Raw genomic sequence first — 25890 nt, 5'->3', positions numbered from 1 at the left:
TCTTGTGGGGAGAGGATTCATGGCCTCCAATTCAGCACTCGCATCTAACTGGAAATATTAACTCATATTCTATTCACTCCCTGCCAGCCAGCATACATGAGCACAAACTGAATTACATAAGGAGTCTTTTTCTTATGTAATTAAATCTTAGGAGACGCTAGTAAGTAAACATCAGATTTTCTCTCTCCCTTTTTTTTCCCCTCCATGAAAGGAAGAGGAATTTGGGGGGGGGGGTTCAGAAGAATGGAATTTTTCCCTTGATTCTCAGAGGGAGAGGAAGATGGGAGTAAACTCATCTCCCCTGGCCCCCGCCCTTGTCCCCCAACACGTTCTGATTTTTTCGCTAAAAGCATAGAATCAGACTCTAACCTGGTTTAACCTCTCCATGTGCCCCGTAATGTTCTCGTTCCCTCCAGCATTAACAGAGCAGGCCTTTTATGATTCCAACGAGGTATCATCAGGAGAGGATCTCAATTTCTGGGCATTTCAGGAATCTGAGGGTAACCCAGGCCTCTTTAATTTTTACAGGTGACTCCATTTTTGTTGTGACCAGAACTGAACATAAAGCTTTTAAAAGCTTAAATGTACACATTTATGCATTCATTACACAGTGTTAAATCTAATTTGTTCTTTTTACTGTCACAGGAAGCACATGTTTAAAGCAATCTGTTTCCTCATGTGAATGCTTTCCTGTCTGTTTAAAAAAAATTGCGACACACTTTACCCTGAGTAACCAAGAGGTGATCATAAATATCCCTAAATAGCATTAAACAGATATGAAAGACATTAACACTTTCAGAATGCCAAAGTAGTATTAAAAAAAAAAATTCTAACAGATGCTCCTAGGTCAAAAAGTGAAATGTGTGTTTCCTGAAAAAACACTCTCATCAGAATCATAAATGAACTGTGAGCGGAGAAGAGGTGTTGCTGAACAAACGGGGATCCTTTTGGGGAGGAACACAGCAATCCACTGCCAAAGTGTACTTGCCATAAAAAGCCAAATTGAAATGGAAGTTTGATGAAAACCAATATCCTTTGTAATCCACAAGGTGGCAATGACTACAAATGAGGGGTGCCTCCATCGGATCTAGCCGGCTTCCCAGAGAAAGAGTCTGTCTCTGTGAACCTATGCCTCAGTCCTGTTCGGGGACATGAGGAAGGGGTCCGGCCAGAAGGACCTTTCCCGAAGAGTCTAATGTGCTGCCTGGCTTTTCTGTCAATGAAAACTGGCTGGGAAAAGTCATTCGCTGTGGAATGCAGACAGCAGGCTGTCTCTCCCCCACCCCTTTTGGCAGATGTTTTTTTCTTTCGATGCAAGAGTTCACTAATCAGCCCTTATTTAAAAAAAAAAAAAAAATTGTTCTAAGTTTCCCTTAGCTGACAAACAAAAACAAGTTTTCTTTTATGAATTCAGCAATGGCCCTGGGCGGGGGTGGGGGTGCGGGCAGAAGAAAAAAAAAAAAACAAACCCCACATTACAATGTGGCAAAGGCCAGAATCCAGTAATACTTTGACACTACCTTAAAACATCTGTATAAATAGTCTTGTTTCATGTTAGAAATTTACCTAAACAGTCCTAAACAAATCGAACTCTGTTTTATTTTAGAAGCGAAACAAAGTGCCACACGCTCCCACCTACTCAGCACATCTTCGTCTTGCCAGATGAAGCCCAAACCCCAGGCCTGACCTTTTTGCATGCGGACCAGGGCCAGTCCTACAAAGGTGGTTCATCACTCGGGAGGGCCCGCTTCTGACCAATGACAGAGTGAGAATGAGAGAGGATGAGAGGAGAAGCATGTATCTCCTTATCGCTCAGAGGCAGGGCTGATTCAGGCATAAACAAATTACTGGCAGAGGGAATCATATTATGAGGCGCTCCGTCATTTTGGCCTGATGTCCCATTTCAAGAGAAAAAATATGGAGTACATACTTGCAACACAGACTTTGTAGAGTGGTAAGTCTAATGATTAAAACAGCTGACTAGGTGTCTTGGCCTGATAGAGACACTCCTGCAAAGACAAAGATATACAAGAAGTGCTTGCAGGTTTTCATCGTTTTGGGAAAAAAACCAGTGACCTGCATGAGGTAGAATTCTTCTACACGCAGCTGGGAACCCGGTCTTAGTTTCTGTTCAGCAGCTAACTACACCAGTAAGCCACATGTTCAATTTTTCCCAAGTGCTAGAAGAAAGGGGGTTACCTTGTGGCTGGTGTTAACATTGTCGGGGTGCTTATTATTATTGTCATTAGAGGTTATCATTTCTTAGATATTTACAATGTGTCAGGACCACACGGAACACATCACATATATTTTGTCATTTATGTATTTCTCCCAATATCCTTAGGGGGTATGCATATTCACCTCATTTTTAAGGGAAGAATTCAAGGATATTACATCACGTGCCCAAGGCCATGTGGCTAGTAAGCAGCACAGCCAACGAAAAACCCAGTTGATTCCATGCTCCTAACCACTAGATCATACTGTCTCTCTTGCAGAAATGGTATATTGAATGGTCTAGTCTCCTTAAGGGGTCTGCCTGGGCAGAAGCTGTACGTTATAAACAGTGAACACCTTAGAGGTACCGAGGGTCAGTGAGATGAAACTTTTGAATATTTAATTTGTTCCAGATAGGCAAATACTTGATATGTTGGATCAGGTTGTGGGGACCTTTTTGTTCTACCAAGGGTTCTGAATAGCAGCAGCAGGCAGCATAGCATCGTGATTAAGGACAGATAAGCCTTCAGACAGACAGCCAGGATCTCAATCTCAGCTCTGCCATTTACTAGCTGTGTAACCTCAGGCAAGTGTCTCTACCCCTCTGTCTCTAGTTTCTTTAGCTATGAATGAAGAGTAGGCTATCCCATCTCATAGGATTTTGTCAGCATTAACGTGATTTATTGGAGGCAAAGTGCTCAGTTCCTGGCTCAGGATAAGCACGGTGGTAAGGGTTTGTCGTGAGTGTATAAACCTCACCTCCTGAAGAAGGTGTTATTTATACCATGAAATAGGTTTGTGACCCAACCAGGGCTACGAGGTGACTAAGTAAAGGTTATGGGACATTTAATTAGGAAGATCTCTTGCTTTCTAGTGCAGTGTTATTTCCATCCCACGACCCCACTTTTATTACTATCTTCATTCTTGGAAATCCCTTTCAAGGAAATATGCAAGTCAGTGAATTTAACCTTTATGGGACCCCCCCCTTCAAAAAAAAGATGTAAAAAAGATCCTTACCTATTTCAAGGTGGTTACCAGTTGGCAAGAGGACTCAGCATCCCCAAATCGAGCCTGAAGGGCAGTAAGCCCTGTGTTTCACTGTGTGTGTTGATTTTTTGAACGCATGACCATCTCAAAAGGCCAGACTTTATGCTCTTTAAAATACTAAGGTCATCCCCAGCAATTGGGGATGTGAGTGACAGAACACGGGGAACCTCCTTAAACAGGAAGGACCTCAGCGGTGAAGATTCATGATTTAAATAAAGAAGACACTGAAGAGAGAGAAATATTCGGTGTTGCTCATTGTGTCGAGTTTTTTGGTTAGTTGAACAATATGCTTTGAAAAAGTATAAAAGAAGAAAGAAATGACTGAATGAATGAAAACTTCTGAAAATGCTTTCTTCTCCTTCCCACCTGGATGCTCTGAGTTTGTTATCATAGGGTTCCCCTTAACAGCTAGGTTGTTGGTGTAATTTATTGAAGGGAAAACAAAACAGCATTGTTTGCAGAATAATTACTTTTTAGGATGCGAATTTCATAATTCCAACTCTATCTGCCCATAATAAAAATGCTGAATTCCATTTTCTTTTGCCCAATCCTATCAATTAAGCTATAGATGATATGTACCAATGTGTTGTATATATTTAAAAATAAAATTCGTATCAAGGCACTCTATGAGGAACCCACAGGTTTTGGCAATAAAATTTCACTCATGAAGCATATGCCTTAGTATTAAATGGCAGAATTTGTACCTTTTTATGACAGAACAATACTTTCAAACAGTACAATAGTTACAGAAACAGACTGATTTTCTATTTAGCTTACAAATTTCAAACTGATTCAAACTGATTCAAAAAGTCTTAATTCCCAGGCCATGAACATTCTTTTAAAACCTCAGCTTCAGTGGTGAGGAGAAAAGAGTTGACTACTACTGTACTCTGCGACACATTTTATTTTTTATCTCATCTGCTAACCTCTCAAGTTCTTAGACTTTCCTATGATAGAGCTCGGGTTTTTATACCCCACTTATTATTGAATTATTTTGTACTCAGGTTTGTTTCATAATGAGTAAGCCAGAAAATATTATTGTACCGTAGGTTAATACACCTGAGTACTTGTGAAACAACTGAATTCCCCAAACAGGGTTACTTGAAAACGTTAACGCCAAGAAATCGGCCTCCTACTTGAAACTGCTTTCTCAAGGCAGCTAATGATATACTCTGCCAATCGGTACGAGGAAAACCATCACAGTGTTATTAGAAGTATAATCCAGGAGGCATATTTAGAATGATATAGGCTGGGGAGGAGGAGACTGCTGTAGACAGACACTCTTTCTCGGATGGTATCAAAATAATTGCTCCAAAACAGCATTTTTTTCTTTTTAAGAAAAAAAAAAAAATCCCTAGATGGTAACAGTAAGTGGGAACAGCGACAGTTTCTGTATGTGTGTGAGAAATATACCACAAGGGTCATTTTTCTGAGAACACTAAGTCTTTCTAATATGAGTCCATGTTTCACAAAGGAAATGCTTTTTAATCGACATCGTTGCAAACACTACTGACACACAGCAACACGCCAAAACATTTCTTTACACTTTGCTACCAAGGGGGCTTTGCTAAGAAACGCCCTTCTTCTTCTGTCCCACTGAATACTCAAACTGAACCTTGTGACACTGCATACGTGTACAGGTCCTCATCCGAATACTCTAGAAACAAACGCCTCCATATCAAGTCTCAACCTTACTGGCGTTATTTAGGATTGATTAATTCCTCAGATGACAAAGTTAGGCTAAAAAGATGATCATGGCTGTTGCCGCACGACTTGAATATAGCTCTCTAAAAGTGTTCTCTTCAAACTCGAATTTGCACATTCTTTCAGAATGGAAATCTGTGCTTCTCACCGAAACTTAAAGCATTTTTTCAACCTTGAAATCCTACAAAATGCAGACCCTTCTGCACTACCTTAATTTCTCTGAAGAGGGAGTATAAGCTCAAGCAAAGCATAAAACTCACAGAGCTCTGTACCTATGCAACAGCAGCAACTACCCCAAAAAAAAAAAAAAAAATCGGAATCATTCACATGCTGCTGTTTTGAGATAAAATAATTGAGTATTTAAAACTACAAAATTTGCACTGCATTTCATAAAACCTCTTATTCCTTTTTAAAAAGAGCACCCTCCACTACACAAATACACCCTGGGACAGTTGAGATCAAGGCTGAGAATCTCATGCTATTGCATGGAAATGCGACTTTATGTTCAGTTTAAGAATTCAGTGCAATTTATTTAAAAAACAAAACAAAGCAAGTGTCTGTCAACAGCCTGACAGAATTTAATCTGCCTTAAGAAAATACAACTTTGCTATTTCTGAAGAGACTCTTCATTCCTTTTAGGGTTATTGCCACATATTTTGAGAGACTCTTACTTAGTCCTCCAAGTTCTATCTGATTTTGATTTATGACTTTCAAACAAAAACTTTACTATTGTTTGAAATCAGGAAAACACACCTTGAAAACACAGAAACTGTCAGTGATGGGGGTGGGGGGGAGGTGTGGAGAAAGTGAGTAAGCTTCCCTATGTTAGAAAATAAAACAAATGGTTCAATCAGTGAAATACCGGAACTTCAAAAAATGGTTCCTGACCAAATATTGAGCCAAGCATCTATATTATTCCACAAACATAAAGTAAACGCACAGTCAAACCACATGCTGCAAAACAAGCTTGTATAATTTCAGAACGCATGCAAGCCTGTTACAATTCTCTCTCTAGGTAAGCCGCCTTACAGCAGCTTCTTGGATTTCTTAATAATTAAACCACTCAGACGGAGTCCAAGACTTCACACCAAAATACACTCTTCAGTGGAAGTGATAAAATAAGGTTCCAAATAACAGTTTCCTGAAATGTATTTCTCCTTTCTCAACAAATGAGGCCAGTTTTATATGAAATGCTATTGTTCCAGTTGTTGAAATCTTAACAAAAGTCCTGATAAATCTTAGCAGGTGAAATATCGAAAAGTTGGTTAAAAAAATAAAAATACACACGGGGGTGGGGGGGAATAGATATCAAGCATGCCACCTTAGAAGAGCTTGCTTGGTAGAATAATCAGACAAAGGGGGCCCGGGAAGGCATCTCTATTGAGGAGGAAACTAGGTGGAGTGTTTGACACGTATATCCTTTTCATTTGTAAAGATAATCCCAGAAGAGCTCACAAATATGCAAACCTTTCTTCTATAGTTGACTTTTGTGTTTTTCTTCTTCCTTACATTTCTTCCCACTTTATATTTAAAATATACACACCAGAAGTCATCCTTTTAAGGGGAACAGGAATAGATTTCATAACAGAGAGGATGATGGAAAAGAGATTTCATTATTCCAAAATTCCAAACAAAAATATAGAAATCTTGTAGCAAACTCCTGAGAGATTGGAATGCCTAATGGTACATATGTTGTATATTTGGATGAATCTCATATGCTTATGAAATATTCTTAATAGACTAAGAGCCCCCAATAAAAACTTTAAATATAGAGATTCTCCTTTAATTGTCTCATAACCAGCAATTCATAAAAAAAGCATAATGTCCGTAGCCTCTAACTGTAATCAAGATTGGTTTTCAAAGAAAGAATGTATATGCTGAACTTCTGAAGCCTTTGGTTTAGTAAATTCAATATTGATTGCACAAAAATATATGTTCTCTGTGATGAACATCTTCTCAACTTTCAAGGTACTCCCCGGTGTCATGTGACCTATTCTGTGTAAATTGCGTGAATAACACTTTTGTCCTGTTGGGGATGATTTAATCGCATTATACTTTATCTCTTTTCTATCTATACATTTTCATAACTAGTAAGCATAATTCTAATATCCAAACTTCATATTTCAATATCTTTAGTTGGAGAATGGGTACACTAAGTTTAAAGTTAACTATTGTGAGCTATCCAAAGATTTTAATGTAAACAACCATAGGTGTTTACTTTTTCACAAAGGATCTACCCCTCCAGGAATGAAACTTGATGAGGCCCCTCATTTTATATCTTATCACATAACTGGTTACTCTAGAATTTCCTACAAAGGATGGTGTCCAGGTGGCTGACACTAAGTTTATTTTAAAATTAATATAAATTTTATTGTAACAAAAGCTATGTTATCCCTCAAGTTAAAATTCTGCTGACATGTAATAGCATCACTGTGATTTATGATTAATTTCAAAGTGATGGGGGAAATGATATATTTTAAGTACTGAGGTTTTCAATCATATATAATTTCTGAGCCTCTAAAAGGAAAAAAAAATGATTAACAACTTCTCTTTTACATTGTGATTTCCTCAAGCATTTGAGAAAGAAATTTTTTTTTCCAAAAATATTTTAAGGTATGAGCTCTACATCATTTTTGAAACCTTCGAATATTAAGGTTTTTTACATATTGTAAAAGGCACTGGACACTTAATGCCATCAACATTACCCAACTTTTCCTGATATTCCTAATAATCTCTTCTGTAAAAGAAAGTCTCATTTAAACTTTAAGATTTTATTTTCTTTAAGCATTTTTCTATTAAGAAACTCAGTAAAACCTGGTGTCTTATACACACTGAATTTTTATTTTTCAAGTCCACCTAATGATTAACTCATCTCAAAGTTTCTTGGAGTGCCCAAATCTTATTTTAGAATCTTTACTATCATAGAGATTGTTGTCCTTAGGACCCCTGTGTCCAAAATTATCTCTGACCACCTAATGCAAAGCTTGCCAGATCTATGTGATTTTGAAAACTATAAGCAAAGAAAAAACAACTGTAATTTAACATTAAAAAAAAAAAAGACTTTACTGAAAAGTTCAGTTTGGAAAAATCCCTGGTGATAAGACATGTCATAAACTACTTCTAAGGATAAAACTTCTTATTTCTAGAGACATCTAAAGTTCCAGGGATTCCAAATGGGGAAGACAGTGAGACTGTCACTGAAGTTTCAAAACTCAGCTGGAAGTAAAGATAAATTCCACCCATGTTCGAAGTAGAATTGGTTGCTGTTGTTAACAGTTTCTGGTTAAATGTATGTCATTTCACATTCAAATTATAAGAAGATGGAGTTTTTATATGTTTCCATATTGGTGGGCACAATAAAGTTCTCGAAAGACCATATCTTTGTGCTTTTTATGTATGTGCCGAAAAAATATTTTAGAACAGCACAATGTGAAAATTTTTTGCTTTCTAGATTTAATGCCTCCATGTAAATTTCTAAGAATTATGGATCATTTTCCCCCAAAATGTGATTTAATGGGTATATTTTTCTCCGCATGAGTTCAGGATTCAATATGTATGACGATGCGGCTATACAAAGAGAAGAAATCTGCTGGAAAGAGCAGTAGAGTTGAAAAGTGTTAAGTTTGAGATCCAGGATTTAAAAGAGAAATCCAAGACATAGAAATCAGACTGGAAGTTCACGTGCAGATCCAAGAAATCAGACAGGTGAAATGAACGCTGGCGTCAACAAACAACAAAGCTTAGCTGTCGAACTCCCATCAAGGGATGGGGGGCTACAAGAAGCTGGTCTGTGATGGAAAAGAACATACTGCGATCTGAACAGAGAACAGGAAAATGTTCTGCAGTACTAAGCAGGGCTCTGGTGGGCAATTAGAGAGTTGTCATTTCGCACAGCCTTCCCTTTAAAGAGACATCACCCTAGCCCTAACTCCCGGCCTCTGCGGTCCAGGGGGCCAGACTTCCTTCCCTCCACTGCGCCTGTGCAAGGCGACCCCGCAGGATGGTTCTTCCGCCGCCCTATCACTGTCACGCTTCCGCCGTGACTCCAGGTCTCTTAGAGGCGATGCACAGCACAAACACATTCAAGGATCCTGCCAGATCCATGGCATGATGTTGGGCCAGGCTTATGTTTCCTCTCTCCCACAGATGCTGCAGTATTTTGAAAAACAGGGCCAGGCGAGCCCCTCGCTCTCATTTCCTGTGAAGATCCAGACTAATGGCGACAAAAGAGGTCCAGCCTCTGTCTTCCGGGAATGCCATAAGTAATATCTGATTACAGATGTTACAGTTTAAATTTTCTTTGTTTTAGGTTAAGGAAGAGAAAGGGCCCGTGTCGAAAAGGAGGGGGAAAAAGTGAGTTGACACAACAGATTGTGACAGATTTATTACTATTTATCACGGTAAATATGTATCGCAGAAAACATATAAATGTCTTTATCTAGTCATAATCACTCCAAAGGAAACCCTTGATTAGCCCCAATTTCTTATTATTTGTAATAAAAGTATTCACACATACTGAAGCAAGTTTTAGGAAGTGTCTCTTGTCAGATTTACAGTCATCATTTTTATTTGAGCTTAAAAAAAGAATAAACATGGCAGAGGTCTAAAAATATGAAAATATGGGTCTACTGGGGCAAATGTGCTACAGTGACTATTGCAGACTCTTTAGATCAAATTAAAACATATATATTTTGTGTGGTGGTAAGGCATGTGGATCTTGTAAATAATAAGCAATCCAATACATACAACAAGCCTAATATAAACTAAGTTAAATTGTGATTAGAACAGAGCTGAGATTTTTTTTTTCCAAGTAGTAACAATAAATAGATGACTGGATTCTAAAATCGACCAAACTAAGTCATTCTTTTTTGCTTAAAAAAGAAAAAAAACAAATAAAAAATAACAAGGATAAAATTTCCATTTCAATTGAATTTTCCTCCTTGCCTTTCCAAAAACAGGCTCTATTTACAAAAATGTTCTTTCAGGACCATTAAAACATTTAGCCAAGATAAATTGTCTAAGAAGAGTAAATCCTGAACTGACCATCAAAAGCCAAAAATTAAATAATACAAATTAAATTTCCAATTCCAGATCTACTGGGAAGAAAGGAAAGACACTTTCATATTTCTAAACATCTGACAATACATCAACAACACACAAACTGTCTAAACAGCAAAGAAAAAACTATTTTCAGTGAAATTTTCTATAGGGAAAATTAGCTCTAGGGAAATGCTTAAAAATTTACAATGAAGTAGGAGAAATTATTGTTGACAACGATTAAGCAGATAGATATTATCTAATGCCATACCAAAGCACTCCTTGGAAATTGTGTCGATTTCTGCATAATTTTAGCATTGGAAAAAACAAAGTTCATTTGACTCTGAGGCATAAATAAGGTTCTATAGCTTTAAGTTTTCCATGGCTTTTATGACACACAGCTATTCTATCATTTCAGAAGAGTCAAAGGTCCACTTACTGTATTTAATACTGTCCGTATTAGGTTCAGGCATGTTTAAAATGTAAACAGCTGTGAGGACTATATCATTTGAAGTTGTCATAAAAGCTATTAAAAGCTAAAGTTTCATCTACATTAAATCCACCACAAACTTCAAGCTTAAAATATGCTTATAAAAACCTGAGGGGATATTAGTCAATTTCAATACAGCATAGAAATTTAAAGAATAAACCACTCGGTACATTTTTAAGTGACTTACTGGTAGTCCAAAGTGACTATTTTATACACCATTGGCAGTTTTATTTACACAATATTTTTCTATATTTATGGATAATTTTGTGATGCTTCTACAACATTACCAAGTCTATGATAATCAGCATGCAAAATTTGTGTTTTTTTTTCCTGATAAAGACTCACTCTGATATATTCACTTAATAATTTTTTGGATGAGCTGAACTGAAATCAAGTCAAATACACAGGTGTTTGGGTTAATCTAATCTTAGCACATTTGCAAAACCTATTATTCTCCTAATTTATTAAAAATGAAGTAAAACTAATATGTGAGAGCATTGATTGGTAATATGTTTTCAGAAACCCAAATATCATTTTATTTCAGAGGAGAAGAACTTACAATAGGGCTCATTAGCATTCTTTTCAAAGAATACTAGTGCCCTACAGAGCACAGAATTAAATTAAATGAAATCAAAACTGTGTATCTATACCTGTATCTATCTCAAAGGAAGGAAGGAAAGAAGGAAGGAAGGAAAGAAGGACGGAAGGAAGGAAGGAAGGAAGGAAGGAAGGAGAGAGGAACTCATATTTTTATTCTACGTAAGGAGGAAGCTCGTTAGGGAAAGACCGGTTCTAAACAAAATTAAACAAAACCATCTAGGAACTCAGATTTGAAAATATATGTAAGAATTGAAAATAAAGAGATGTTATTTAGTTGTGATCACAATAGCCTTTTGCTACGTTGGAGACTGGAAGGACCTCAGCCGTGCCCGAGTCCAGCTCCAGGTATTAAAAAGACCCAGAATGCTCTTGGTTACAGATGTTTCCTCTGGTTGTCACCTGGTATTCCTGACACAAATGGCTACTGATGCGGCTACCTCTGCAGCTTTTATTCAGTCACCTCTCTAGAAAATAGAGACATTCTCTCTGCACTCTGGGCTGAAACCCATGTAAATTTTTCCTAAATCCTCTCCACAAATCTCCTTTCGCATGCAAATCCATAAATCATCATAATACCGACAAAGAATTTAACCAACAGATGAAACTAATACTCATTCTCTTGAAAGCCCTGTACAGGTAAAACTCCTCCAACTTCAGGCACCTTTTCAAGGCTCTCTTCGCAGCTTAACCTGCCGAGTATCAACACAACCACCCAGCCTTCCAGGATATGCAATTAATCACTCCAACGCGGGTCAGGTGGCTGGACGTGCGGGTCGCTCCTACCCCAGCCATATTCTAGAGAAACGTGCAGCTCTGGCCCCTAGCACCTTGTTACTCCCCTCTCCCTCGCATCAGTACGAAACAACAAAATAAACAATATGCAAAAGCAGAAACAAGCAGTACTTACTGAAGATGGCAAACCTGGAGGAACTTTTCGAACTTTCTTTGTCTGCACCTCTGAAAGAAAAGGAAGAGGGGCGGTGAGGTCCCCGCATGCCCATTTTCCTAACTAAAACAGATTACACCACGAAGCCATTTAGATTAGACCAGATTTTCTTAAGTCGTTACCTTAGCAAAATGTCAGTACCGCTATCGTACTTTATTCTGGCAGACATCAAATTCTGCCTTTTTCGTAAAAATCAAGATCTTTAACTTTTTTTAAGCTTTGATTTTTTTTTAAGTTGCCTTATATGGGCAGCCAAGAGAAAACAAGAAATAAGCATACACCAAAATAGTTCTCTTGCTACTAGAAGTTGTTAACATACCCATCCAATGTACTACCGGGGAGGGGTGGTCACGAGCCTGACATTTGAGGAAAATTTTATGGTTTTGGAGGGTGGGGTGAGGGTAGGGCGAAAAGGGTGGTATTAAAAGAGAGAAGAAAGAAAAAGACGACTAATAATCACTCAGGCATTCAGACAGAGGAATACCTTACCCATGGCACTACTGTGAAGAGGCCTCCTTCGGGGGTTATTGCTAGAATACTGATAATACTGGGAGCCAGGTTTGGTGGGCGACAAGGTTCCTGGGGTGCCCATATCCATGTCACCTCCAAGGAGACTCTGCTAAAAGGTTAAAAAGGGAAAACAAACACGTAAGGTTAGTTTTTCCGCATTCACCACCCCCCAACTGATTGTTAGTACTTAAACCCAGGCAATAAACAAAACAGCATCTGGTAAAACTGCAACAATGACAAAACAACCAAACAAAAGGGAAAGCAATCTCAGAAGCCAGCCCAAAGTTTGTGATTCTTTTTTTTTTTTTTTAATTCTTTGCTTTTGAGAGGAAAGTAGAAGAAGGTGATTCTCTTTCCACAGTATTTTCATCTTAAGACAGCTCACATTTTAATTTTTTTTTTTTTTTTAAAGAAGAGGGCATTTAGGTCAGACTCATGGTGTTTTGGGGTTTGTTTTTTTGTTTTTGTTTTTGCTTGTTTGTTTCTAATCGACGCTTGGGCTCCTCTCGGGGAACTATCCCTGCCCTTCCTTCACAAGAACCCAAGAAGAATCTGGTTTTTCGGATGCACACACAACTTCCCCCCGCAACTCACACTGGGGGTGAGTGGAGAACGCTCCCGTCCACTGAGGACTCTGCCTCTCTCCATCGGCATAGCTCTACCCTCCGCGGATTTACACGGCACCCACAGAAGAGAAAATGCCAGCGGAGCTGGGCGTAAACTCAAATCTCACACTAACTTCCAGAATCACAGAGGTAGAGGCATTCTAAGCTAACAGGAACAAATTAAAGGACATTAGAATGCCCTCTTGAGGACTACTGGAAGCTAAAACACATCCCCACAGATTAAACATTTACCTGAGCCCTAGAGAACTTTCACAAATATCATGAACTTACCACAGTGTGATAAATTACTAAACTTTCGAGAAGGATGACACGCGAAAGATTCAATAATAATATTACAATGTCTAAAAACTACATAAAAACTTACCCATAATATATAAATCGCCTGATTATACTCTGCATTGAACACATTGTTCTTTTAATTAGTCTGATACGCAAGAAAACAAGTGTAGATACGACCATTTATATTAAGAACAAATTTACTGTTTAATAAAGAAATTTTAAAATTAAGTACTAAAAATCTAACTTTATCGTTACTTGTAATCAACTTTTACTGACTGAACTAATTACTGTCCTTGATAAAGTACAGAATGTGTTTTCCCTAATCTAAATTCTAATCACCATGTCACTCACAACAGACTTAGGGATGCTTCACTAACACACTATTCACATGCAAAATACTCTAAATAGGCCAATTATGACTCTGCCCCTGTTCCCTGGTTAACCCGCTGAGAACTGAAAAATTTCACAAGGCAGTCACCAACTAAAACAAAGAGTCCTTGTTTTAAATTAAGACAGTCTTTTTGATTCCTAAATAGCTCAACAAAGTGGCATGTCTTCTAGTGAAAGCAGTTGGTCAAATATGACCCATAAGCTGGAAAATCAAAAATTCAAACCTCCCCTTTCCAGGGCCATATAGCTAAATATCATAAAGAGAACCTCTCTATTCCAAGGGATTTTTGTGAGTGCTGGATGAGTAATATATAAAGGACTAATCAGTTACTGACAAGCTTGCCTTCACTGATTCCAGTTTCAGACTTTTCCAAGGGATGCATGACGAACGTTACTTTAAAATAAAACTTCGAGGATGAGATTTTAGGTTGGAGGCTCATTTTGAGCAAAAACTCATGGCGAGTCTCTCCGGGTTTGCCACATCGATACCAGATAAAGCCAGAGTATTTACCAGATAAAAACCTGACATCTGCACGTTATCTTGCTGCCTCTTCCGAACTTAAGAAAGATATCCAAATGCTACCCAGGGACAAACTAAAATATAGAGCTCTTTGCAATAGTTTTCTACAAATCAGGAATCCAACAGCTTAACATCAAATGATTTATTATAAGTGGCATTCAAGAATTTTAGAATCTGAACCTGATATTTCACTCTGGGTAAAGCTTATTAACAAAATCTTTATTTAAGCCCAAGTTTTCTTTGAAATTTCCATCAAAAAAAGCTGTGAGTGATTTAAATCACAACCTCCTCACAGTCTGGGAAATTTACAAATAAGCCTTCCTTTCATGAGAAGAGGAGTGTGAAGATGACATTATTGAAAACTTTGTATTTTAGGCAGACACCACTCCTCATTCTTCATTTATATTTTTCTCAAATAATACCAAATATTCAAACAAGGACTGAGCAGATATGTTGAAATGCTTGCTTGTCTCCTTAATGAGCTTAACCACTGCTTAATTCTTGTTGGTCCTGGTGGCAAAGGTTTCCACTCCCAAGAAAGTAGATGCATTCAATAGGTCAACATAAAAACAAACAAGTTTGCTATACTGTGTTTTAGCAGCATTTCACAGCAGAGCTGTGAAAAATGGAAAATGATAACTAGGAGATCGCTCACTGGCTGTGGCTGACCTTACTGTTGTTAATTTAAAAGAAAATCATTTCACGGGCCAGTTGTAACTAAATCATGCACCCAATCCTTGCATGGGCAGCCATATGAACTATGGACAGTGACAGAGGACTAAGACCAGATAGCACTTCCACACATGCAAAGGCTCACGCTAATCTTTTTTCTCCCCCTTTTTTTCCACAAAGCACATTCCTGTGTCTTTCTTTTTAGACCTGTTTGTTCCTTTTTCTTTTTCTCTCAGACAATAGAATCATTCTTCTAAAGCAACAAAAATAAGCATTTCCTCATACTTAAGGGGGCCCTAATCACACCCCTAGGGAAAATTAAGATAAAAATATATGTGTTCCTATTGTAGAGTATACTTGTAAAATGAACAATAACCATTTACTATTGTTTGGCCTTTACGTCACGCGTTTAACTCTCTTTAGCAAGAAGAAAGAGAAAAAAAAAATTTCCACTGGCTAAAAAACCTGAGTTTATGAACTTAGAAAGTTAATGGCATTCCATTTAATAAGGTAAATTGAATATGGCACAAAATGGATAAGACATTCATTTACATATGAATTCACCTGCATGAGTATATATATATAGATAGAGAGAGAGAGAGAGAGGCGCAAATTTTCACTTAATAAAAGTTGTTTGGAAGCTAAAGCCTGCGTTCAAAATGGGCCAGTTCGTCTTTGCCTTAAATAAGACCGTAAAGGTTTCAGGGTTTCCGCATTGTGCAAGCTCATGCTCTGTGGTTATGCTGGGTCCCAGTACAGAGCTGCCCGAGTCCGCCAGGAAACACTGGAAGCAAGATGTGGCATCTCACAGAGCTAACCTGTAAATCTTAAACCCATAGTTTAGCATTTTGTTTAACTGTCTGCAACGTGATGTGATGAGCCCTTCCCTTTCTTCAGTCCTTATTTTCTTCGGAAGACAAACAATCTTAAGACTTAAAATACCCTCACCAAAAAATAGAACCTGCTGACTCTGTTAACTGGGTTTAAATATCTGGGGGTCCACCACCCCCACCCCCGACAACCAACCCTTCAGCACAAAGTCCCACCAGATAGAGCCCTTCAAATGCCAAATGCAGAAGTCTCCATGAGAGTCCCTTTCTATTAAATTTTTGTGTTTGTCTTACAATAGCTCTGGGTCTCAGTCTAACACATTCTCAACCCCTGCCCCAATTTCCTTCAGGGCGGTGGTGGGGGGCAGGGAGCTTTTTAACATCCTTGATCAACCATTGAAGTTCTCTTATGCAACCAAGAATGCAAACCATGAATTAAACTTGAGTAACAGAAAAGCAGCATATATCTCAAATTAGATTTATAACTGAATGGTAATCAAAAATAGAACTCACTGCTTCGAGCTTAAATTATCAACTTTTTTCTTGTTAAACTAAAATCATCTTGCTTTGAACTATTATTTCATTTCAGTCAGCACTTTAGATGTAATGGGTGGGTGGTACATTTCTAAAAAGGAAGATTATATTTACCCTTAATTATAGATATGAGTGAGATCAGAGTACGATGAATGCTGCTTTTTGGCTTATAATTAATTCATCTAATAGGTGAATGACCTTGAATTTCTGAGTTGGGATCTGGGAGGGGGGGAGGGAGAAAAAAGAAGTAGGAGAAAAAATTATCTCCGGGGAAAAGCAAATGTGCCCCTGGTTTCTTAGAGCTTTCTCTGATTTTGCGTCACTCCCATTACGTTGTGATCCGGTATCAGACACAACATCTTGGGGGGATGTTGTAGAACAGAGAAAAGCAGTCTCAGATGAAACCAGATTAAGCTCCTTTTCTGAACTATTGCCAAATGCTTGTGAGTCTAATTCATGTTTGGGTATTCTAGTACTCACACAGCTGCAATTCCATTCTTTCATCACAAACCTAAGTGATGTATAGTGGCTTTGTATGGCGAACTGACTCTATAAAGCCAGGAATTTTGGAAGGCTTTACGTTAATAATGGAAATAAAATTCTGAACTACTATAAAACTTATGAATGCTGGATATTTGTATGGATACCTAATCGACTTTGCAGTACTAAGTGCAAAATACACATCGAGCAAAATTACTGATTTTATTTGTTTAAAACACATTTTAAAAAAAAGCGCAATTGAGGTCATTTCTACATAGTGAATTCTGTACAGAATCGGGTTTTCAAAGACACTGCTGAATAAGATTTCTAACAGCCATGGGGAAGTTTTTGTAAATCCCTGTCGAATAGCTGCTGCTGAATTTGCCATTTTGACCACAGAAGGGCCATTGCTGACTTACTATAGTAGCAGGAGGGGGCGATAATTTTGCTGCTGTTGGCACTTACTCTGCAACCCAGAATATATCTCACACCAAAGGGCAATGAAGAACACAATATTTCCACCTGTCCAGTTTTGAACTTCAAAGCTCAAAACTGAAGGTCAGTCTTTGGACAGTCTCTATTCCCAATAGCTGTATGTCTAGGAATGCGCCTTTGTAGCTTATTTTGAGTTCTGTATTATACTTGGTTTCAACAAAAAAGAACTCTGGAAACTCAGATAAGATGGCAAGGGTAACTTTCATAATCAGGAACTTAACAGATTGTGCTGCATAGAAATGTAAATTATTGAAATTATCATTTAGCAAAGATTTTCTTTTAGGGACTTTAGGTCAATGCTCTCTATTTCTAGTATGAATGTGTAGTGCACATTGTAACAAGTCAGAAGTAGAATCCAAATCTCTTGAGGAAAGAGGAAGGGCTTTGAGGTCAGATCACACTGAACCCTTGCTCAGTGGCTAGGGGTTACTAATGTAACTGCTGTAAGCCCTATTTTCCTCCTCTGTAAAAAGAGAGTAATGCGAGCTCTATTACAGGGTTATCAGGAGGATGAAACAACATATGTAAAATGTCCAGCAGAGCTGGTGTCTAGCACATAGTTACCCTCCTTCCCATGTCCCTATAATTCATAGTCCTATATTACAAACCACTGATGACTATTTAAAAGTTTCCTCAAAAGCTGAGCATGATTCACTGGCAGTGAGATCATCTACTCTACTTTGAGATTAAAAAGTATACATTGAGATAATAATTTTGAAAAGTCATCATAAAAAACTGAAAAAGAGCCCCATTTGCAGGCCTACGTAAACAGTGATGATAGCCCCATGGCCTAGAACCACGCTGGCAACAAGAGATGGCTGGTCTTGAGACATATTGAAGAAAGACACCGGCCAACAGTTGATCTAGATGATTTCAGCTAGTAGCCATCTTCCTGAACTGCCACAAGGATTATTTCAATGGCTCATCTAATTTCATTTTCACAAGTGTAAGCAACCTGCTATGGTTAATTCTACTATATGTGAGACCAAAACTAGGCACGCTACGTATTGTACAACTAGGTATTTAAAAATAAGACGTGTATTTGATAAAATTTTATTAAAGATGTGATGCCAAATAAATTCAAATTCTTATTCCTACATTAGCCACTGATGAATAGCTCAAACGAATTCAGTATTTTCTCTTTGCAATGCCAACTACAGGCATTTAATGAATATTATGTGGTATTTATCAAGTACTATTTTTTTTTTTAAATCTATGTTCCCCATGATATGACAAAGCACACATGCACGCATGTCACAGTTTTGGCTGGGAATGTGCATAACCTCCAAAACATTCAACTGACCTTGGACAAAATGACTTATTTTTATAGTGATTATATTTCACCATACATTAAAAATTCAAGTATATTGTCTTTTCCTATAAAGAAACACAACACCTTATATTTAAATGTTATAACGTGATCCAAAGGTTGCCATGGTAACTATTACTTAATGTATAGCAGAGTAATAGTCAAGTAAAAACTCACGCATTTTGATATGGAAATTACAACTGCCCAAGGGTTGGCAAGGTTTATGCATTCACCTATTTGACTACCTCTCAAAAAAAAACCCCAAAAAAACAAAAACCAACACTACAACAAACAACATTTACTGTCTACAGTAAAGCGAGGAGGTCTTTCAGTGGTTTCTGAAAATCCACTCTGAAATCCCAAGTCATCTACTACATATTAAAAAGAGGATTATTATTTGTTAGTGAGAAGGTAGGAATTCAGCAAAAGAAAAACAGGAAAGCAATCAGGATCCTACCATAAAAATGGATTTGAAGAAATCTTACATAAACAATATAGAATTTAAGATAACTACCTTCTTTTCAGTTTATGCTCCTTCTCAGTTCAGGAAGTTTATTTAATATATAATTTGATAAATGTGCTATAATCACTACTTGCCTTAAAATGTTTCTCTTTAGCAATTTTGTTCCAAAGTAAAATTAGAACAATTTGAATCAGACCTGTTAGCATACTAGGGAATTAACACTACTTCGCCTATAAATATAAACACGTGGCCGTAATAAACGTGCCGACTTTAAAGTATATTTGGCCAGGTTGCTATTTTAGTAAAATAAAGTGGTATCAAAATGTCACATGTCAGTCTTCTTCATATTGGGTCGGAAAGGTTCCATTTCAAGGTTGTTGTAAATGCCTTCCTCTCTAGTAAGGATTTATAAAAACATTTTTATTTTGAGACTGTCCTCATGGAGGACAGGATCCAGGATCTCTGTCTGCTTACCCAGCACCTCACATAGCTTCTCAATTAAAGTCTAACAGCCAACGTACAAGATTTACTAAAATAAGGTATCCTGATAACTTTCTGAACTTGTACATAAGGTGATAAGCCTACCACGTGACATGAGGAAATTGAGGTTATCCGGAGAAGCAGTGAATGCATGATGGAATTTTCAAATCATCATGAATTTCTTTACGTTCTGACTATCCTTCCAAAGCTGGGCACGCACAGCCTCCTCCTTGAAGTGGGTCGGCTTTCAACGTGCGTTCACAGCTTAGCTCCCAAAGAGCTCTCTTGAGTACATGGCTTATCGAGAATATGTGGCCAGGAAGGCCAAACGAGTTTATACGCTGGTTAAAAGGGAAAATGACTTATTCATAGTTCACCTCCCTATTGTGCCCAGCCCAGGGACCCGCCATGGCAAACTCTCACTAAATATTGAAATAAATGCAGAACTATCCCTATTAAGCAAACTGGGGACTTGAACAGCTATTCTGCTGGGTTGGGGTCTTTTTCGGTGTTTTGGTTTTTTTTTTTTTTCTGGCATAGATGTATTCCATTAGTCCTTCCAATTACTGTTGCTGCTGAAAATAATGCGTAGTAATAGCGGAGGAAGGGGGAGCAGGAACGTGCAGTGAGACCAGTGATAAAGGTAGCGCCGTCAGAGCTGAGTGCCTGTGGAGAACTGAGCACAGCAGCAGATCCTTTCGCTACCACCAAGGCAGAAGATCTGACCATCACCGGGCTCACAGGGACATTCAGAGTGAGCACGTGGCCGGACCGATGGCAGAACATGGAGCTGGCAAGCCACACAACCAGGATTGTTGTAAACACCCGGGCTTGGCCTTCACCCCACAGGCCCCCTCCCTCTATTCTGTGCACTTGGGTTTTCTTGCCCTTGCCCTGACCATTTGGAGGAGTAAATCTGTTTCTCTGAAGTTCATCTTAACACCAAAAGCTCATCTCATCATACCCCAGAGGACCCTCTAACTCAGTAGATGAGGACAGGCCCTGGTGTGAGTACCACTTTTACCCTGGATAACCTTGGGCAGTCTGCCTAACCTCCAAAGGCCTGAGGCTCCTTGTCTGGGGTGAAATGATGTTACTATTCCTACCCAGTGTGAGAACTGACCTAAATAATACAAAGTGCTTAGCAAAGTTCCTAGCACTTACTCAGTCTTGGTTCACTGAGGAGTATTATTACATATGCTGTATACATAAAATATATTACTATAAATTAATACAATATACATTATGTAACATCATTAGTCAGAACGTAACATGATTTATTATCGGATATCAGTAATGCGTAGGCATATTATACACACATTTGAAACACGCCAAGGAAGTGTTAGGCTGTAAAACACCAAGCCCTCTCGAACAACGGAAATCTCAGTTCTTGGGTCTGAAACTTCTGCTGCTCTCGCTTCTGCTCTCTGTGGCCCCTGGGCATTCGTTTTTCTTTTTTTATTAGTATTTTATATTATTCTTTACTTTTTAAGTTCTTATTTTAATTCCAGTACTGCTAACATTCAGTGTTAGATCAGCTTCAGGTCTACAATAGAGTGATTCAGCCCTTCCATACGTCGCCCCGTGCTCATCACAGCCAGCGCACTCCTTCGTCCCCGTCCCCTTTTTCATCTTGCCATTCATGTCAGACCTTGACTTCCACAGTGTGGTCAACTGTCTTCTCCAATCAAGTTCAAATTCCTTTTTTTTTTTTTCTTTCTGATTTTGCTGTTATTCCTTACTGCTCCCAACCTTCTCACATTTCAGTACGCTTCCTTCTAGACTTTTCCTTCTATTTCATCTGAAAACATTCATCTGCAGTAACATTTCTCATCTTGTATGGCGAGTGTTCATGCATCTGATTTCTCCCTTCTAGTCTGGGGGTTCCTCCAGGGCAGAAAGGGAGCCTCAATCGTCTTTGTATTCCTGGCATCTAGCACAGTAGGTCCAGTCATAGCGTCTCTTCAATAAATACCAACTGCGTTAATTAGTTAATTCATAAATTAATTGCTGACTATGCCCATACGATTACAGTGGTTACTGTCATGAAGATAACGTCCCCATTTCTATCCCAGCAGCTATATAACTCCTACAGTTGTATATTCAGTTTTGCCCTTAGCTTTCCCCCTGTGCCTCTGGAGTGGTTTTTCAAAACACCGCCTCCTGAATGCTTCACAAAGAAACTAAAATTTAGTCCTGAATATGTGAAAGACTCGACACACCTTTCCCACAAAACTTCTGCTGTTTCCTAATTATTCTCTCAGCCTTTTAAAATAAATTAGAAGAGCCAGAATTTGTAAAGTCTGTGAAGAAATTAGCTGTATGTTTGTCTAAACGCACACATGATAGTTGACATTTGACTAAAAAATGGTTGGCCTTCCCTGAATATGTTGTTTTCCAATATTTTTATCATTCACCCAGCTCGGGGAATGCAGGCTCTACCTGGGACAAAGAGATTCAGTGACACCACACACCTCCAGGAGAAAAGACACTACAGGAAAGAGGATGGAAGACATAGTGAGGAACAGAGGAAGGACTGTGGAGAGTTCCGAAGAGGACGGTTACCTGGGGAGCATAGTTTATAAAACAGGCTGGCAGAACTTGAATTGGCAGGCTGAGAAATTGTCCTCCTTACCAGGTAGCAAGGAGGTCTTGACATGATATTTAGCCCTGGGATTCTAATTTCTTAACTATCGATAACTGGCTGGGTCAGACAGGTTCACAAGACAGTAGGTGCTCTACGCAGTTTCATGGACTTCTGGCCACAGAAATGGCCATAGGAGCCTGGAGACAGACATAACACACTCAAGGCAATGAATTAGGAACTGAGTTTCAACACAATAAAATATTGGGGGTATATTTCTTCACAGGAAGTGATATGGCCTAAACTTAGACTAGTCATGTACTAATTTGTCTGAACTCAGTCTGACTTGGCTACCACTTCCAGAACGCCACCACTAAATACTAAGAACACTGTTCTAAGACAGAGGTCACTAAATATCTTCTCAAAGGGCCAGATAGTAAATGTTTTAGTCTTTATCAGCCATCTGATCTCTGTTTCAACTACTCAACTCTGCTGTTGTGGTACTAAATCAGCCATGCATATTATGTAAATGAACAGGTGAGGCTGTGTTCCAATAAAACTTTATTTAAAAGAATGGCTGTGGGCTGGATTTTGCTCTAGGCCATAGTTTGCTGACCCATTTTCTAAGCTGAAGGCATAGTGTTTCTTAGGACACATATTCTAAAATACAATTATCTTGCCATGGTGGAAATGTCATGAAATTTTCTGGATGTGATTGTCACCCCTTACTCTCCCTGCCTGTCACCCCAGCCCCACCAGAATGTTCATATACTGCTCTCAGAATGTAGGCTTCTTAAGCCCTGAGCTTCCCCTGTTCTCTCAGCAGAACAACCTTCAGAGCTTGCAAATATACTCACCCCCACCCCCATGAATCCCTACCTCACAGCCAATTTTGCTTTAGTCCACCTCTCAGGCTTCTCATTCCTCATGCACATATCTGGCACTCACTAGGCATCGAGAACCTACCATGAACCAGCCACCATTCTAGGCATTGGAGATACAGAACCTCCTCATCCATATCCTCCCCTAGGCTTGGCTTCAGTACACTGAGAGACACATGGCATCTGGGCTTCCTCCTACTGTCTTCTCTCCCACGATCTCATCTCAAGACACTGCCAACTTCAGAGCTGCAGCCTTGACCTGCACAGCAACCCCATGTACACAGTGATCTGCCCCTTCTTTTGAAACTCCATTCAGAACACACTTATTCTGTGAAATCTTTCATAGGTAGTACCTAGTGTCTAATCTTTCAGTTTACTCAATATTTGTACAAATATCTTATTTTTTTAGAGATTTATTTATTTTTATTTTAGAGAGGGGTGGGGAAGGACAGAAAGAGAGGGAGAGGAAGTCGTAAGCAGACTCTGCGCTTGGCACAGAGCCCAACAAGAGGCTCATCTTATGACCCAGTGATTGTGACCTGAGCCGAAACCAACTGCACCACCCAGACACCCCTTCACACACATATTTTATAAGCAGCCTTTGATCTTTATTGGAAAGATGATATTTTAACAATAAGCAACCAACTGGCTTCACAGAGCTAGGAAAAGATTACAAGTTTTAGCTTTCCTGATAGTAATTGTAGGGCATTTATACCCATCTATATGCTATTTTCTCTCCAAGGATGTAGGACAGGCATATATTTTATTATGTGTTCTCATATTCCTCATTATAAATATATTTAGATATTCAGCATGTGACACTGACTGCCTGAACTAGTTCACAAGACAGTTTAACAAAAATCATAAAAGGATTCAGATTCAGCAGCACAAAAACACCAGAATACCCTCATATATCAATTTTCAAAGGAATCGATTATTTTAATCTTTTCACACAAATATTTTGCCGAAAGTACTTGTATAAAATTAATCTGATGATTCAAAATTAAATTAGACTTTTAATGCAAATCCAAATAAAATGCCAAACAGGAAAAAAATGGGTGGGAAAGGAAGAACACGGAATCCTGAAATGATTCTAAATTTTATCGGGAAAACTATTGCATGATAATTATAGCTAAGAAAATTTTTACAAAGAAACGAGTTGAGAAAATCTACTACATATACATATACATATACATATTTTAAGCAAAGTAAATTAAAACAATATAGTACTGCCAGAAAGGACAGACATAGCAATGGAAGGGTGTATAGAGAGATTTATGATAAAGCTGTCATTTAAAAATCGATGAAGAAACAAGAAATTATTCAATGAGCAGTACCAGAAGTTTGCTCAGGATTTGAAGAAAAAAACTTAGTTAAGTCTTTGCTTCAGACTTGACACCAAAATGTATTTAAATGGTTAAAACATAAAGCCAAGGAAATCAATATAAGCAAATAAATTCTCTTTTAATTTTAAAGTAGAGAAGACTTTGTCTATGACATCAGATGCAGAAAAATTAAAGGAACATATTAAAACTGATGATTACATAATTGTTTTTTAAAACATTATGCAAACTATCAAAAAAGTTCAGAAAAATCCTTGCAATAAATAATTCAAAGGAAAGATAAATACCCTCAACAAATAAAAAGCTCTTTAGATTGCAATAAAAAATCATGAACCATTCCTTTATAGAAAGAATAAATTTGAAATTTGGCAATAAATATATGAAAAGACATTTGGCAAGTGACAATGAGACAAATTTTCAGCTGCCAGAGAGGAAGTTCACTTTCATATATAGCTAATAAGAATGTAAACTGGTTAAAAACTCTCTGGAAGGCAATTTAAAATGTACATCAAAATTTTAAAAGCACATGACTTTGAAATTTCAATTTTAGAATTTTACCCAAAGGATAAAATTGGACAAGTATATAAAAATATATGTGCAAAGATGTCCATGGCAACTTTGTGTTTATGAAAATTTAGAAAATTCTAGCAGTAGTTTTGTTAAATAAATGAATAAGTATGAAATGATGTGGTAAATTTACATTTAAAGAAAAAAAATGTTTTTAAAAATGTGGCACCCATTGGGTATGATCAATTATTCCAAAAAGTATCCACTGGTTTAACAATTCTCTAAATTCCTCCATAATTGCTTAGTCAAATCATGGTGTTTTATTAGAATATTTTTTATCTTGGCAAATTCCATTGCTTACATTTATTATAAGTAACAATCTTGAATAACTTCACGGAGCAGAGTTCTGCAAGATAATTTTAGATAGCAGGAAGGGCAGAATGAAGATTATATTCATTTCAGAAACATTTCTTGAACTTCGTTTATAGCAAGATAAAGAATAATCTGATGATATTTGTGAGTGCATAGCCCAGGTGGCAGCTGCCACAGGGGTTTAATCAGATATCTGAGAGCTTTCTATAGAAAAATACTAAAAACAAACCTTTCAATGGCGATGTAAAAGGGACAAAACCACTTGGCCAATTTTTTACAGGATGAGAGGTAAACTGATTTTCTTTTTAGTTTCCGTATGTCATCTGTGTTGTTATTTATAATTCACTAAACAAAAAAATTTAAAAGAACATTTCAGTCTCAAGACTCTCCTGAGTAAGGACTCTTTTGGCTTCGTAAAGAAGGAAACGAAGTCCCAGAGGCGGCAAAACCACATAGAAGAGGGCTGGACTTAGCAAATACATAGACTCTCCCACTCTCCTTTTGTAGCCTCCTTACTGCATTTACCTAAACAATTTCCTCCCAAGTGCTGGCCGAGTGCGTGGCGTGAGAACAACTC

At 38.0% G+C, this 25890-nt stretch overlaps 1 protein-coding gene across 15 annotated transcripts in view; it reads right to left on the bottom strand.

Annotated features, from left to right (window-relative positions):
* Positions 1-25890, bottom strand: part of TCF4 (transcription factor 4) — a 347099-nt gene that overhangs the window by 110194 nt on the left and 211015 nt on the right. For 12 of the 15 annotated variants that reach the window (XM_080820860.1, XM_080820864.1, XM_080820866.1 and 9 more), the window contains 2 exons: positions 12528-12657; positions 12000-12049 (listed from right to left, as the gene is read on the bottom strand). In XM_080820860.1, the coding sequence (XP_080676986.1) occupies positions 12000-12049; positions 12528-12657 (180 nt within the window). The remainder of the gene's footprint in view (positions 1-11999; positions 12050-12527; positions 12658-25890) is intronic. The other 3 variants (XM_080820861.1, XM_080820853.1, XM_080820855.1) reach the window with 1 other exon arrangement.

The sequence above is a fragment of the Martes martes genome (assembly GCF_963455335.1).
Source record: "Martes martes genome assembly, chromosome: 13".
NCBI classification, from domain to species: domain Eukaryota; kingdom Metazoa; phylum Chordata; class Mammalia; order Carnivora; family Mustelidae; genus Martes; species Martes martes.
The sequence above is the reverse complement of the archived record's forward strand: the minus strand, read 5'-3'. Positions and strand labels throughout refer to the sequence as shown.